Genomic DNA, 14,531 nt, shown 5'->3' with positions numbered 1-14,531 from the left:
AGGGAGGCAAGGGCAAGGAGAGAATGCGGGGCGCGAGGGGGTAGAGCTGGGGATGAAGTTTGGGGTTGGGGTCCGGGATGTCGACTGAAAGGTGGGGCAGGATGACAGGGAAGCAGAGAGGGAGGGGTGGGGGCAGGGAGACTGTGGAGAAGGAGGTGGGGAGGCTAGAGAGGAGGTGAGAACCGCGGCGGGGGCAGGGATGCAGGGCTGGGGAAGATGAGATGGAGAGGGACCGCGGTACCCGCGATAGCGCGGCCTCGCAGGTGCCCGCCGGGGTCTCCCAGCTGTACTCACCTGGGGGCCTCCAGCTCCGGATCCCGCGCCCCGCTCCGGATCTTCCTTCCCGCCCTGCCCTTGCGACTTGAGCGCCCCCGAATCCCGCTCGCTCCCGCAGGTTCCGCCCGCAGCATCTTTACCTCGTGGGACGCCCGCGGCCACGCCCCTAGCAGCCTATCATTGGCTCTGATTCACGCCAGTCACAGTCTCATTGGCGGAGGCCGTTGAAATCCATGCAAATCATGCTGCTCCCGCCGGCGCGCCGATTGGCTGGCGCGCGCGGGGTTCGGGTCCCTGGACTCGGGTTCTCATTGGCTGCGCGGCCTTGACGGAGACAGTGACGCGATGCTGGTTCTGTGCTGAGGGCTCGGTGTCCCGCAGGCCGGGGCTCCTCGCGTGGGGTGGCGGTGGATTGGGCGCCCCCCTCGGCCAGTGCTGAACCCACGAGACCCTGGGTTCCTCTGGGCACCGGTCCGCCGGATCGCTGGATCCACGGTGCGGGACGTCCTTGGAAGCGTGGATCCGGTGCCGGTCTCCTAGGTAACGCGCCAGCGGTGGACTGAACCAAATCCGGGGGAAATGTGCGAGTTTTAGAGGATCGGGTGGCAGCAGAGCTCGAAGAGACCTCAGGGTCTCGGGCGGAGCTGTACGTATAGCATGTTATTGGCGATCTGGTGTTTTCAGGGCACGGCACGGAGCACAGGGCTGGGCCTAGGTCGCGTGGGTTTCACCCTCTCCCCCTTGCGTCGCTATTGGTGCATCCCGGTTGCCTGCAGAAGTTGGGCGTCGGGGTCTCCTTCGGTTAGTGCTCAGTTTTCTGACGTGGCTCCCGCAAAAGTCCGGGGCCGAAACGGATGCGGTGAGCTCTCCAGAGCCTCAAAGATACCTACGGCCTGGTGTGCGTGCATCTTTTCCAGCCCTAGTGCGTGCAGTTCGCTCAGGTTCTTGCGGCCCTCGATGCACTGTGAGGTCCCTGGTCCTATCCTTGTCCAGCCCTCGGGGCGCAGGATCGACCGTCCTTCCTTTATTGCTCGGAATGCAACCCACTTTCTTGTCTGGGTTCCCGGTGGGTCTAGTCTTGCCTTGGTCTGGGGAGATGCGCTCGCGGCTCGCGTGGAAGTTTGCACTGAAACCAGCTTTGCGGGTTTAGGGAATGGTCCAATCCTGGTCTCATTTGCAGCTCAGCCATGCAGCTTCCAGGGGCCACAATTCTTTCTGTGCCGCAAACTGCCCTAGCACTATTTCGTTGTAATGTTTGTACCCAGGGATCTTTGGGACTATCTACTTTGGTCAAGACCACGTCTTTAGTCCCATAGCAGAGGGTGAATGAAGGCATAGCAGACATCTCTTAATTAAATTTCTATAGATAAGCCCTCCACGCCCCATCTCCCCCACTCCCAACTGGTGGAGGTAAATCTCAGGTCATCATTTCTGGGGAGCAGGCTTCCCCGAGCCTGGCACCACCATTTGTGGAATGTCACCTATATCAGAGTCTTGGTCATGATCCATGCTATGGGATGCACCCGCTTGCCCCTCCTGTGTTTCTTCCTTACTACTTACTTACTTAATATTGTTGGAGATGACATTCGTCTCTTTGCTTCTGGAATACACCGGGTGTTTGGCAAACATTTATTGACTAGACCTGCAGAAATGAAGGCCTTAAGACTCCATATCAAGCTCTCATCTTGTAGACTGGAAGCAGGCAGGGAAGGTAAGGATCTTGGCTGAAGTTAAGGAGAAAAAAAAAAACCTGGCTCTTATCTTTGGACATCTCTACCAGGAGAGCTCTTGCTGGCCCTTTCTGGACATCTCATCCCCATTTGGCTTCCTGAATGGGAAGAGGAGAGCAGCCGGGTGTGAGTTAGTCTCTGTTAGCTGGGAACTCACCTGTTGAAGCCCGGCTCCTCACAGGTAAGGTGGGCTGTGATGACACTCCCTGCCTTCCAGTTGCTGGATCAGTACATTGGGAGTGCTGTGCCTGACCCGGCTCAGGCTTGGATAGAAGCCGGCCCGTCTTCTTCCTGTCTTCTTTAGAGAGCCTTTGGTCCCTTTCCTTGGGTTCAAAGCATGGAATCTGCCCAGTTTTCTTTCTAATGTTTATTCTTCCCAAAGGTCTTTTGGTTCTTCTTCCAGACCTTTCTGTTGCTGGAGTTTGTAGGGTGTGGGCCTGGTTCTGGTAACCCCAATGTGTGGTCTTTGCCCCCTGTCCTCAGTACACTGGTTAAAGAGACAGATAAATGTGAAAAGTGGACAAAGAGATTTATTCGTTTGGCCACATTGAGAAGAGGAACATGTAAAAGGGTCCTTGTAGCACAATTAATAAAAACCCAGAGACAGAAACTAGGGTTCAGCCTGGAGGTCAGAAAAGCAAAACAGCCAGCCACTGGCTCTTACCTCTACCTCAGTCCGAGATGGCGATCCTGCCTTCAGGAATCTCAGAATGAGACTGTATGAGAGCTGTCTCCTGTCTTATATTCCTCTATAGTGCTGGGATTATTGGTGTGCACCACTACTGCCTGGTTTCTATGGCAACTAGTGTGGCTATGGGGATTAAAGATGTGTGTTACTATTGCCTGGTCTGTAATGCTGATCAGTGTGGCTGTTTTATTCAAGCTTTACTTATTAAAATATAAATGAAATATCACAACAGGTCTCATACCAGGATTTTTTTTTTTTTTGAGCCACCAACCAGCTCCCAAATCATGATGTGGAGACTTCTTATTAGTTATGAAGGCTTGGCCTAGCTTAGGCTCATTGCTTGCTAGCTCTTTTGACTTAAATTACCCTGTTTCTTTTCATCTACTTTTTGCCTCGGGGCTTTTTACCTTTCTATTCTGTGGCTGACGGACGGCTGCCTGGCTTCTGGCCCCAGATGTGTCCCTGTTTCTCTCTTGTTTCCTTCTCTTGTTCTTCTATTTCTTTTGAGTCTAGATTTCTTCTCCTACTTATTTTCTTTGCCCTCCAGCCCCACCTGTCCCTCTCCTGCCTAGCTATTGGCTGTTCAGCTAATAGCTGCCTCAGGCAGGCAAGGTGAAACAAATGCAGCACACATTTACATAAATAAACAAATGTAACACATCTCTGCCCAGTTAAAGTAATATTGCGCAATAGGGGCCAGCACCCCCAAGTCCGTCTTAGGAACACTAGCATGAAGTTTAGGCACAAACAAGGCAGGTGGTGTGCATAACTAAGCAGTCCTTGTTGGACGTGGTCCTGTCCATCACCAGCCCATTCCTGGCTCTGCTCCAGTCTCTCCTGCAGGGTGGTCTGATCAGTCAGAACTGTGTGGCATCTTCTCAAGTTCCTCTCTCTGCACCCCCTCCTCCCAGTATGGGATTCCTGGGGAGATTTTAATTCTTTGGGGTCATGACATGTCTCTTTAGACTCTCTTCTCTGCTAGGGAGTTTACATTTCTTCCAGTCACTGACAGATTCTCTCCGAGGACTAGTGCTGACTCAGGGAGCTCACAGTCTCTCAGGACCGCACTGACCGCTCAGCCCTGGATAATGTTTCTGCAGAGTGCTGGGGGGGAGGCCGGCCCTTCGGATCTCCAGGGTGAACCTGACAGGCAGTAGGGGCAGCAAGGGGCTTGTGGGGTGAGGACACTGGCCTGAGCAGGGCCAGGGGCTGTGTGGGGGCTTGGGCCAGGAGGGCCCCCTCCCCACAAATGCTCCCAGCACTGTCAGGTGTGGGTTCTCAATGAGTCCATCTTGCCTGTTTGACCTGGAGAACAGCGACTAGCATCTCTTCAGGAAGAAGACCAGCCAGCTCCCCTCCACTGCAGCACCCTTTGGTTTTGTGACTCCTATGCTCTCCTGTGTAATGGCTGCCAAGGCTCCAAGAAGGACAGTCCTCTTCTGCCAGGGGCTGGTCAGGGAGCAATGGCCACAAGATAGGCTGCAAGGGCTGTGACCAGCAGAAACACAGGGGCTGTGCAAGCCTGGAGCTAGACACAGGGCCATCCAGGAGCCCCTCACTCCCGGTAGGAGGTGGCCCTGGAGTAAGTGTTGGTCATGCCTCTTTCTCTAGTGGGCAACTCTATGAGCTTCCCATGGCTGCTGTCACTAAATGGCACAGACTCTGTAGCTTGGACCAACAAACACTGATTCTTTTCCGGTTCTGACCATCAGACATCTAAAATCCCTCTCATTGGCTGAGATCAAGGTGTGGGCAGGGCAGGCCCTCTGGGGACCCTCAGCTGAGGATGTCATTTCTAGCCCCTGGAGAACCCTGCATCCCTTGGTACCTAGAGACCTTGTCCTCGCCGTGGTCCCTGATTTTCTTTCTAAGCCTTCTTACCTGCCTCTCACAGGGACCCGTGTATGCTCCAGCCTCTCCTGTTGTTCCAGTACAACCTCCCCGCTCCTGTGCAAAATCCTGTTTGCCGTGAAAAGTCACATTTCCAGGGTCCGGGATCAGGGTGAGAGCGTTTTAGACTGTTATTCAGCTTGTCAGGAAATCTGACTCAGCGAGGGGACAGGAGCTTCCAGGGGCTCTTGTTGGTTTGTGTCATTCACCACAGTGGATAATGGGGGCATTACTTTCTGTCTGCTGTCTTCAGCCACCCCCACCTTGGTTCTGTTAGTCTGCCTGGGCCTGCTTCTGCACCAGGATTTCCCTGTGGTAGCTGAGTGTCTCCTGGGATTCTGGGCTGGGTAGTCTTGGGCGGCTTCAGGCTGTGCAAGAGCCCCAGTCCGACCGAGTCTCCCAAGGGAAACCACCTATGGCTCTATCTGGCTGGACTGGGGGCAGCCCTCCTCAGGAATGGAACTGGGTTCTCACAGAGAGCAGGGGAAGCAGGGCATCCTGGTAGCCTGCCACACCCGCAGGGAGACAGAGCCACATGGGTGGCTTTGGACCACTGAGGGGGCACCTGGTTTGTAGGTGTGTTCCAGGGGAGGCTAGGATGTAACCGGGGACCCTGAGGTGTGTGTGTGTGTGTGTGTGTGTGTGTGTGTGTGTGTACGCTCGCGCACGCGTGTGCGGGGTCAGGTTGATGGTCTTGTCATGCACCCTGAGCATGGAGGGGTGACCCCTTGAAATGGCCCTGCACGTTTACCTTTAGAAGAAGTCCATGAGATCCTGACAGGCTTTAGTGCGTGTGATTTCTGTCTGTCCAGGTTCACTATGTGAGAGGTCACATCCCAGGAGCGTCAAGAAACACTTGTTAACTTAAAAATGTCAGCAGTAACCTGATTACATGATAACACACAGAAAAACTTGGAAATTGACGAGAAGCAGGGTGGCTTTGGGCTTGAGCCAATGCTTTCATCGACGTAATGGGAGACAGTTTGTTCTAGGCTTCTGCGCCTCTTTTGTCTGCTGTCCTGGTTTAAGCCTTCATAGAAACCCAGCCGCACTGGGTAAGAGGAGGGACCCAAGGTGGGTGTTGGGCTTGGATGCTCCCCCTTCCCCTTAGCGGTAGTTTTTGTTTGGAGACAGAGTCTCTTTATATCGCTCTGGTTAGCCCAGGCAGGCCTTGAACTTGTGTTGAGTCTCCTGCCGTCTCCCAGTTGCTGGCCTTATAGGTGTGTGCCACCATGCCTGGTTTACGTGGTGCTGGGGATGGAGAACGGGACATTGTGCACCAGAGCACCGTATGGACGTCCTCTCATTGGAGTCCCTGTCCACTGACCAACTCCCTACACAGCAGCTTCTGCCTCAGGATCGTTCATTCTCACAGGGTTTGCACTGTTACGGTCACTTGGAATGTGCTGGCACCCTGAGTTTCACAGAACGTCACATAGTTACACAAATAAGCACATGCTCCCTGAGATGGCATCCACCTTGTCTCTGTCTGTCTCACAGGGACGCTCTTGAAGTGTGATGCAATCAGGGTGGCGGTGGGGGAAACAGATGTTTCTCACTCAGTCTTTTGTTTGAAAACCCCTTAGTTTTGCTATGGTTGACTTTGTTCGTGTTCGAGAAACTGTCAGCCCAAGCTGAGACCGCCTAGCCGTCGCCTCATCATTGGAGTGCTGTTAACGGCAAAGCAGGCTGGGCAGGCAGCAGCCACAGCAGGCTTTCCCCTGGGATGCCAGCGGCCTGTGGCTTGCACCGGACGTGAAGCGTGCTTTACTCTGTGTTTTCCATCACCGTCTTGCCGCGTGTGCCCAGCAGTCCAGATGTAGTGAAATTAATACCTTCCTGGGCTTGGCCAAGGACTTTTTCTGTCTTTTGAAGCTGGTGTTTCCACTGTGTGGTGACAGACTTGACAGGGAGCCACAGAGCTTCCGGGGCTGTCACCGTGGCCTGTGCCCTACCAGGGTGGAAATGCCGAGAGCAGTGGTGGTGCTGGGGATCGGCCACTCTTCGGGCCACCCTGCTGCTCCTGTCACACTTGTCAATTGTGCCTAGAATTGGCCTCCAATCGCCGTCTATAGGTGAGGTCATAAAAAGCTGGCAATGCTGGCTCTGGCAACAAGAGACCTTGCCACATAGTCCGGCCCTTCTGGGCGACTGACCTCAGGGTTCTAGAGATGACATTCAGCCTCATTGGCTCTGCCTCCTGCTCATTCTGTCCTTTGTTTCTATGCTTGTTTCAAGGTACCTGCTCCCAAGTTGCCTTTGGCAATGTCTGTTCCCAAGCCCGTAGTTCCCTCTGTGCAGAACCAGCAGAGACGGAGATTGGCACCTCACTGGCTCCCATTAGCTCACGCTCCCAGGACGTTTTAGTGCTTGGACTTCATCTGCTACTCTCTCTTGGCGTCCTCGTACGGTGCTTAACCTGTGTGGCTGTTCACAGTAGCCCTGCATGCCCCCGTTTATACCAGCCACTGAGCCCACAGTAGTTGTGTCTGATTGGCATATTTCCTTGGCAGTGTTGGTTCAAGTTGGCAATGCAGCTGCTGCATTGGGGTTTGCAGGACTGGGCTGCCACGTGTGGGGTTCTAGGGGTGGAGGCTCTTCCGGGAGAGTCAGGTGAGCACTGGTGGCTAATTGATGCCTTCATTTCACTACAGATGGTGCAGGGAGTCCTGGATGCCCAAGTGAGGTTGAACGCGCAGCATGGATGACTGGCACAGAGCCTTTGCCCAAAACACGCTTGTCCCTCCTCACCCACAGAGAGCACGGCAGCTCGGGAAGGAGTCCACAGCATTCCAGTGTGTCCTGAAGTGGCTTGATGGGCCACTAATTAAACAGGTAATGAGAGTTTCCCGTTTATCGTCAAATGCTGTTGTCTGGGGTGAGGTTTCCAGTTAGCATTGATTTTCACCAATCTCCTTGGGTCTCACCGCTGTGCCTATTTACCTTGGACTTGGTAGTCCTCAAATGACACAGAACATGGGAATCGGCCACGTGTTCGTATGGTACCGGGGGCCTTGGGTCAGCATTTCTACCCAGCAGTGCCACAGTGTCGACTCCCAGGTAGGCTGACTTCTGGGGTGTTTCTGAGCCAAGGTGTCTGCCATGCCACAGCTGTATCTATTAGCACGCTCTTCATGCTGATTGACTCCCCCTCAGTCCTGTGAGGGGGCTCCAGCATCACCCTTATCTCACAGAGGCCGAGCAGAACCTACAAGAGGGAAGGCAGCTGCTTGGCGCTTCTTATCTCCCATTGGCCCTGGACTGCTCCCTACCAGGGCCGGCTCTCGCTGCCCTATCTGAAAATTGACAGCCTTCTCTTTGCTAGGAGTTTCAGGAAGGAAAGCCCCATCCCTTCTTGGTTTGAGAAAAGTGATTTATGGAGTTTGAAATTGAGAAGACACACAAAGACAGTGAATTATCAACAATGTCCTGTCTCAGATGCCATCAGAATTGTCTGGCTTCTGTACAGCACCTCATAAAGTCTAAGCAATGTAATAATTTTTTGTTTTTATGTATGTGTGTCTATATGAGTTTATATGTACCATTGTGTGGCAGTGACTTTGGAAGCAAGCAGAGGACATCAGATCTCTGGAACTGGAGTTATGGGCAGTTGGGAGCCACCTGGTATGGTTGCTAAGCCTCTGTAAGAGCACTAGTGCTCTTAACCACTGAGTCAACTCTCTGACTTCTGTTATTATTGTTATTACTATTATTATTTTGATTATTTGAGATGGTGTTTCTCTGAGTAGCCCTGGCTGTCTTGAATCTCACTCTGTAGACCAGGCTGGCCTCGAACCTACAGAGATCCATCTGCCTCTGCCTCCGGAATGCTGGGATTAAACGTGTGTGCCACCACTGCCTGGCTGGTCCCTTATTGTTATCATCATCATCATCATCATCATTGAGACTGGGTCTCACTGTGTAGCCCAGAATGACCTCAAACTCCAGATCTCTTGCCTCAGGTTCTTGAATGTTGAGACACAGATGCACGCTGCCACACCTGGCTCATTGTCCTCCTTTAAGTGTAAATGGAGGAGATATATATATATTCTGTACCTTGTTTTAAAAGTGATTCTAGAAACAACATGTCTTAGAGATTGTTCATATTACATGAGGATTTTTTAAAAAAATTCTTTAATTTTGTGTCAGAATCTCACCGTGCAGCCCCAACTGCCCTGTCACTCACTCTGTGGACCAACCTGGCCTTGAACACAGAGATCTGCCTGCCTCTGCCTCCCAGGTACTAGGATTAAGGCATGTGTCACCGTGCCTGATTCTCATTCTTTTTTGATGCAAAGTCTTACTATGTAGCCCAGGCTAGCCTCAAACTTAAGATTCTCCTGCTTTAACCTCTTGAATATTTATTTAATTTGAGGGATTACAGACTTAAGCCACCATGCCTGACTGTATTTACATTTTTACATACATATTTAACTATAATTATATATATGTATATATATACATATATATATAATTCTAGTGAATGGAATTCCTGCTTCAAAGTTATGTCAAAGGTTAACATTTAAGGTTATATTTGCATTGTTTACAGCATAACATATTTATATGTAAAGACGTATATAAGCTGGGAGTCAGTGGGGAAAGGTAAACCATGTCTTTATAGGGAAACAATGCCTGTGGTCGTGGCACAAATAATAAAAACACAGAGACAGATATTGGGGTTCAACTTGAAGATCAGAAAAGCAAAACAGCCAGCCACAGGCTCTTACCCCTACCTCAGACTGAAAGTAGGTGATCCTGTCTCCAGAAACCTCAGAATGAGACTGTGTCTGAGAGCTGTTTCCTCCCGTCTTATATTCCTCTCCAGGGCTGGATTAAAGGTGTGCACCACCACAACCTGGCCTGTATGACTGACCAGTGTGGCTGCTTTGCACTGACTTTCAGGCAAGCTTTATTTATTAAAACACAAATAATATACCAGTATACATGGTAGTTAGTGTCTGATGGAGTGTAGGGTGCAGGGAAGTGCCAGAGATGAGGTGAGGGGTGCATGCCATAGGTGGTGACCAGGGAGCTCCCAGGCCCAAGTGCACCTGTGCTAGGACCCCAGCCACTCAGGCTGGAAGGTCACTGAAGAGGACGCACAGCCCTCTGTGTTGTACTACAGTTAATACCTGGACACTACAGAGACACGGGCATATGGGTGAGAGAAAGGCCCAGCCTCCAAGGCCCTCCTGCAGCTCATGGTGCATCTGCGTAATGGCCCCTGGTGTGGAGTGTGGGAAAACATCACAGGGAGTGTGTTTCTGCCTGCTGTGGTTTGGAGCTGTGAACCCATCACAGTCAACCCAGAAAATCCTTAAATAGCAAATTATCACACTGTCAAATAACATGTGAGTCAGAGGAGAGTTTACAGGGAAGTTGGAAAATATCTCAGACTGAGCAATGGTGGACAGAAACATGTGCGGGCAGTAGCCAATAGTGCCCATCATGGACCTGAACGGCTCTGCACAACTCTGTCAGAGAAGAAAGGTTTGAAACCAGTGCTTCCCCCTTAGGAATCTCAAGAAAAACCCATGGGAAGAATGGGAAATATCTGAGTGGAACTGAGCTCCTGTGTGTGTGAGGTCTGGTGGGATCCTGAGGATGGAGTGGAGCTGAGCTCCCGTTCCAGCTGGGACCAGAGTCCTGGACAGTCCCCTGGAGATGCAAGGCAGGGCCGAGAAGGAGGGATGGCTGTGGTCAGGGAGGCATGCAGTGGGGAGTGGAGTCAGTGGCCGGGCAGATGTGGAGAGGAGGGTGGAGGCAAGAGCTGGAGGGAAGGCCGCAGGCAGAGGGCTGCGGTGCTGCCCCACCCCGACCTGCCCTGCCCCACCATCCTCATCCCTACAGGTGACACCACTTCTCCCGTTTGCTCTGCAGAAAATGTCCAGTTATCCAGTTGTTTACTAGGGCTGTGACGTTCACAGCTGGATCTGGGAAGGCTGGGTCTCCTTCCTGCTTCACGGGTGCTGTCCCGTCCATGGCCACCCCCGTGTAGCCCCTCCATCAGCACATACCCTGAATTATGCTTTCCTCACCAGCTAGGGACTTGTCCCTTGGTCCTTGCTGCAAGGATGGAAGCAGTGACCTCTGCCTCCCCTTTCCCAACTCCTGTCCCGTCCCCGATCTCCTTACAGCAGTTGTCCAGATCCTGAGTCACATCCTCCTTTCTGCTTTCCACGGCTGCTCATTCTGTTGGGACACAGGCACAGCCTCTCCCAGGGCTCCACGAGGACCACCAGGGCTGCTCCTGTGCACCCCAACTCCTGCTCCGCCTGGCGCTTTGAGTGTACCCTAGTTTTCACCAGGGCTGCTCCTGTGCACCCTGGCTCCTGCTCAGCCTGCTGCAGTCCCATAGGCTCCAGGGTGTAGATCGTTCCTAGGATCTTGCTGAGTTCAGAAGCCGATACCCAAAAACAACTGCTGAGATAGTGGGCAGACCTTGGCCTGGAGCGGGGCTCTAGGGAGGCCCAGAGTCACAGGGAGAGCCTGGGCTGGCTAAGCCACTGAAGACTGGCCAGCTGTGTCACTGTAGGCACAGAGACTGTCCAGTTTTCTGGGTCTTCGTCCTGGGATGGGCAGGTTCTGTGTGCGGGTTGAGGAGAGCATTCAGGGGTGGTCAGGGTTCTGTTCTGGTAGGTTTGCCCATCAGAAATGTTCTCAGAGGCAAGGCAGTGGCCATCTCAGAACTGGCCTGTGTAGGGCATCGCTAGTCGGGACTGTCTGGATGCCAGAGATTCAAGGAAGGATACACAAAACAAGAAAATGGATTAGTTTAGGGGAAAACAGCACCTATTTCTAGTCCCCAAGAATCCCACGACCTCTTTTGGCCCAAAACCTGGCCTTGTACCGCACCCTCTGTTGGGTCCCTGTCCCCAGGTGCCAAGGTCTCCATGTCCCCATGGTCTCTTAGCTCTCAGCTCAGATGCTGTCTTCTGGGAGCCCCTTTCCTGACTGGCCTGGCTAGGCTTTCCTTTATGGGAATCTCAGGCATTTTCTTCCTTTGTCCCTGATGTGTTCCTGTTGTGCACCCGACCTGCAGAAACAGCAGGGGGTAAGGGAAAGTTTGCTGAACGAATGGACGAGAGCAAAGCAGAGGCCTCTGTCGCCTGAAAACTGTAGCCTTGGCAGTAACAAAGGGACTGGAGGTTGAAACAGGAGCAGTGGGCAGAAGGCTGTGAGAAAGACCTTGCTTTCTCTGGGCTTGTAGGCACAGTTTCTCACAGACCAGAGTTCTGATTTCCTTATACTGACACCCCAGAATAATTCTGACCAGTTAATTTAGCTTCCATTTTTGTCAGGATGGACTTAGCATGGCTGCACAGAATGGTGAAATCCATCCCAGATGGCTTAGGCCAGAGGAGTTTATTAAGCAACGTGACAGACACGGCACAGAATCAGCCCGGGTGTGGTCTGAGCCACGCTCCCACGTGAGCGTGTGGGACAACCTGGACTCGTATCCTTCATCTCTTGGTCCCGTCTGCTAACAGAATGGCTGTCAGCAGCCCCAGGTCTGTGTCTGACTGACATGACCTGGCCTCTGGTGTCCTTTGGATGTGTCTTACGTTTATGCCATCCGAGGGCATTTCAGGGTTCTGATTGGCCAGAGCAGGCTGGGTGTCACAGTGTATAACTCCACCAAGACCAGGTGCTGTGGAGAGAGGCAGTCGCCAAGAGGAAACTGAGCTTTCTGTAGCTGAATATGGGGTAGGCCTGGAGCCCTCCCGAGGGTCCCCAGAGTGGCTCTGGGGTGGCTCTCAGGACCCCTTTTCTGGTGTCTCCTAGGGAATCCTGGACATGTTGTCGGAGCTTGAATGCCACCTGCGAGTGTCTCTCTTCGATGTCACCTACAGACACTTCTTTGGGAGGACATGGAAAACCGTGGTGAAGCCCACCAATCAACTGTCCCGGCAGCCACCCAGGATCATCTTCAACGAGGTGGGTTCTGGTGACCGTGGGCGGGGCCTGCTTTATGGTAGGGTAAGGTGTGCTGGGTTCTGTCTTGTGCAGCCCAGACAGTGGGCGCTTAGCACACACATCTGAGACCTACAGGCATGGTCCGGAGCAGCAGGTCACCGCTGTAAAGCTTGTCTTGGTGGTGCGACTCTGTTTCCAAACAGTCTGTAAGTCCAGCCAGGTAGACGTGTTTACAGTGGAGTGCAGGGATGTGGGGGTACCACCGCCTTCAGGGAACTTCTGGTTACTGATCTCACCTGATGGTGTGTTAACATTCATCGCCGTTACAGAAATACCTGGGGAGCAACAGCATGAGGACTCATTTTGGCTCTAATGTTTCTGGCCCTGTGTGAGGCAGAGCATCACGGCAGAGACATGTGGCCATGCCTGTCCTCTCATGGCGAAAGGAAGTGGAGAGAGAATGCCTTTCCTCGTGGGCTTACTTTCTCTGTCTTTCTTTATCTGGGCTTTGGGAGGACATCATCTGCACTCCGAGTGGGTCAGCTCCCTGAGGTTCAGCAGTTCTCAGCCTTCCTAATGCCACAACCCATTAGTAGAGTTTCCCATGTTGTGGTGACCCCAACCATGAGATTATTTTTGTTGCTCCTTCATAACTGTAATTTTGCTGCTGTTATGAATCGTAATGTAAACGTTTGTGTTTTCCAGTGGTCTTAGGTGACCCCTGTGAAAGGGTCATTTGACCCCCCAGAAGGGTCGTGCCACTCACCAGTTGAGAAACATTGCTGTAGGGGGTGATTTCACAGAGTCAGACTTGTGCTTGGCCAACCTAGATGCTTCTCCCTTCACTCAGCATGGCCGCCAAGAGTGACCGCCATGGATGGTGAACTCAGACTCAGTTAAATGACTCGCCCACGTGGAGGGTGGCAGAGCTTCTGCCCTCAGACTTGGCGTAGCTTGAATCCGTGTCCCTCGGGGAGCCTCTTGACTGCCTTCAGCTCAGGCTACCTCCCAGGGACAGAACGCCTCCATCCCACTGGAGGGACAGGCCGTGAGCTGTGAAACCTTCTCAGAAGAGGCAGAAGGATTGGGAAGGAAGGGCCGCCGAGGAGGGCCCATGAGAGGCCAGGACGAGAAAGCAATGGATGAGCAGGGAGGAGAATGCGCCCAGCAAAGCAGGACAGAGTGAGGGCGAGGGGAGCTGGGGGCTGATGTGGTGGACAGCTGTGCCCTGCGGACCTTCCCAGTGATGCTGGGCTTTTTAAGGGCTTAAGAGGCCGCAGGGATACTTGGCCTTCAGGGGGCAGTGGGGAGCCCAGGTGACAGCTTCTGAAGGCTGAGCTATTCCTCTTTAGCAGGTGAACTGAGTGAGGCAGAGGAAACTGTGCTGTGACAGTTGGTACCATGGCTGACAGTGGAGGGGACCATGGCTGTTCTGAGCTGCTATTCCGGTCACTTATACCCTGTGGCTGCTTTTCTGCCACGGCTGCTCTTGCTGTAGCTGGCGCTGTCAGGCTGTCTATGGACATGCTGCCCTCTGACCTTGGCCGTCATCCGGCCTTATGATTCTGTGTGACTTGGCATGGCTCATTCCGAGGCTTTCCAGACTAAACACGGGTAGCTGAGGGAGATAATGGCCCCAGAGGTCAGAAGATTAAACAAAACCTTGGCAAAATCTATGTCACGGGGACCGGAAGTGTGTTTGACATGATGTTATCGGGTGACTTATGCAAAGCTCTCGGAAAGGTCTGCCAGGCCAGTGTGCCAGTGGCAGGAGGCTGCGCTGCCAACCTTGTACACGGCTCTGTGTGACCGCACGAGGGCCGTCTCAGCACAGGCGTGGGATGGCCTGTGCCCTTGTCACTCTGAAAGAGTCTTGTCCTGTCTCGTGACAGTGCTGCAGTGGGTGGGGGATGGCATAGCCCCTCCTGCCTTTGTGGCAGCCCTGTAGGCATGGATGGGCTCTTTAGATTTCCCCTCTCTCTCTCGTGTGCAGAGGCCCACCGAAACCTGGTGTCGTGAGAAGTTTCTGT

The 14,531-nt window shown here is 52.9% G+C and overlaps 2 protein-coding genes across 10 annotated transcripts in view; one reads left to right on the top strand and one right to left on the bottom strand.

The window, feature by feature from the left end:
- Positions 1 to 434, bottom strand: part of Kcnab2 (potassium voltage-gated channel subfamily A regulatory beta subunit 2) — a 92,845-nt gene extending 92,411 nt beyond the window's left edge. For both annotated transcript variants that reach the window (XM_041651446.1, XM_041651448.1), the window contains exon 1: positions 295 to 434. The gene's annotated coding sequence lies outside the window, so the exon portion shown is untranslated. The remainder of the gene's footprint in view (positions 1 to 294) is intronic.
- A 235-nt stretch (positions 435 to 669) lies between these two features.
- Positions 670 to 14,531, top strand: part of Nphp4 (nephrocystin 4) — an 83,428-nt gene continuing 69,566 nt past the window's right edge. For 4 of the 8 annotated variants that reach the window (XR_005974325.1, XR_005974327.1, XM_041651438.1 and 1 more), the window contains exons 1-3: positions 806 to 922; positions 7,239 to 7,419; positions 12,370 to 12,522. Coding sequence is in view for 6 of the 8 variants with exons in the window: in XM_041651438.1 (XP_041507372.1) it covers positions 7,285 to 7,419; positions 12,370 to 12,522 (288 nt within the window). In the remaining 2 variants the exon portion in view is untranslated. Of the gene's footprint in view, positions 923 to 6,822; positions 6,995 to 7,238; positions 7,420 to 12,369; positions 12,523 to 14,531 lie in introns of all 8 variants that reach the window. The other 4 variants (XM_041651441.1, XM_041651440.1, XM_041651439.1 and 1 more) reach the window with 4 other exon arrangements.

Source organism: Microtus oregoni, unplaced genomic scaffold (genome assembly GCF_018167655.1).
Source record: "Microtus oregoni isolate MIOR12 unplaced genomic scaffold, Mior012 000005F_ref0000423, whole genome shotgun sequence".
In the NCBI taxonomy this organism is placed as follows: domain Eukaryota; kingdom Metazoa; phylum Chordata; class Mammalia; order Rodentia; family Cricetidae; genus Microtus; species Microtus oregoni.
The sequence above is the reverse complement of the archived record's forward strand: the minus strand, read 5'-3'. Positions and strand labels throughout refer to the sequence as shown.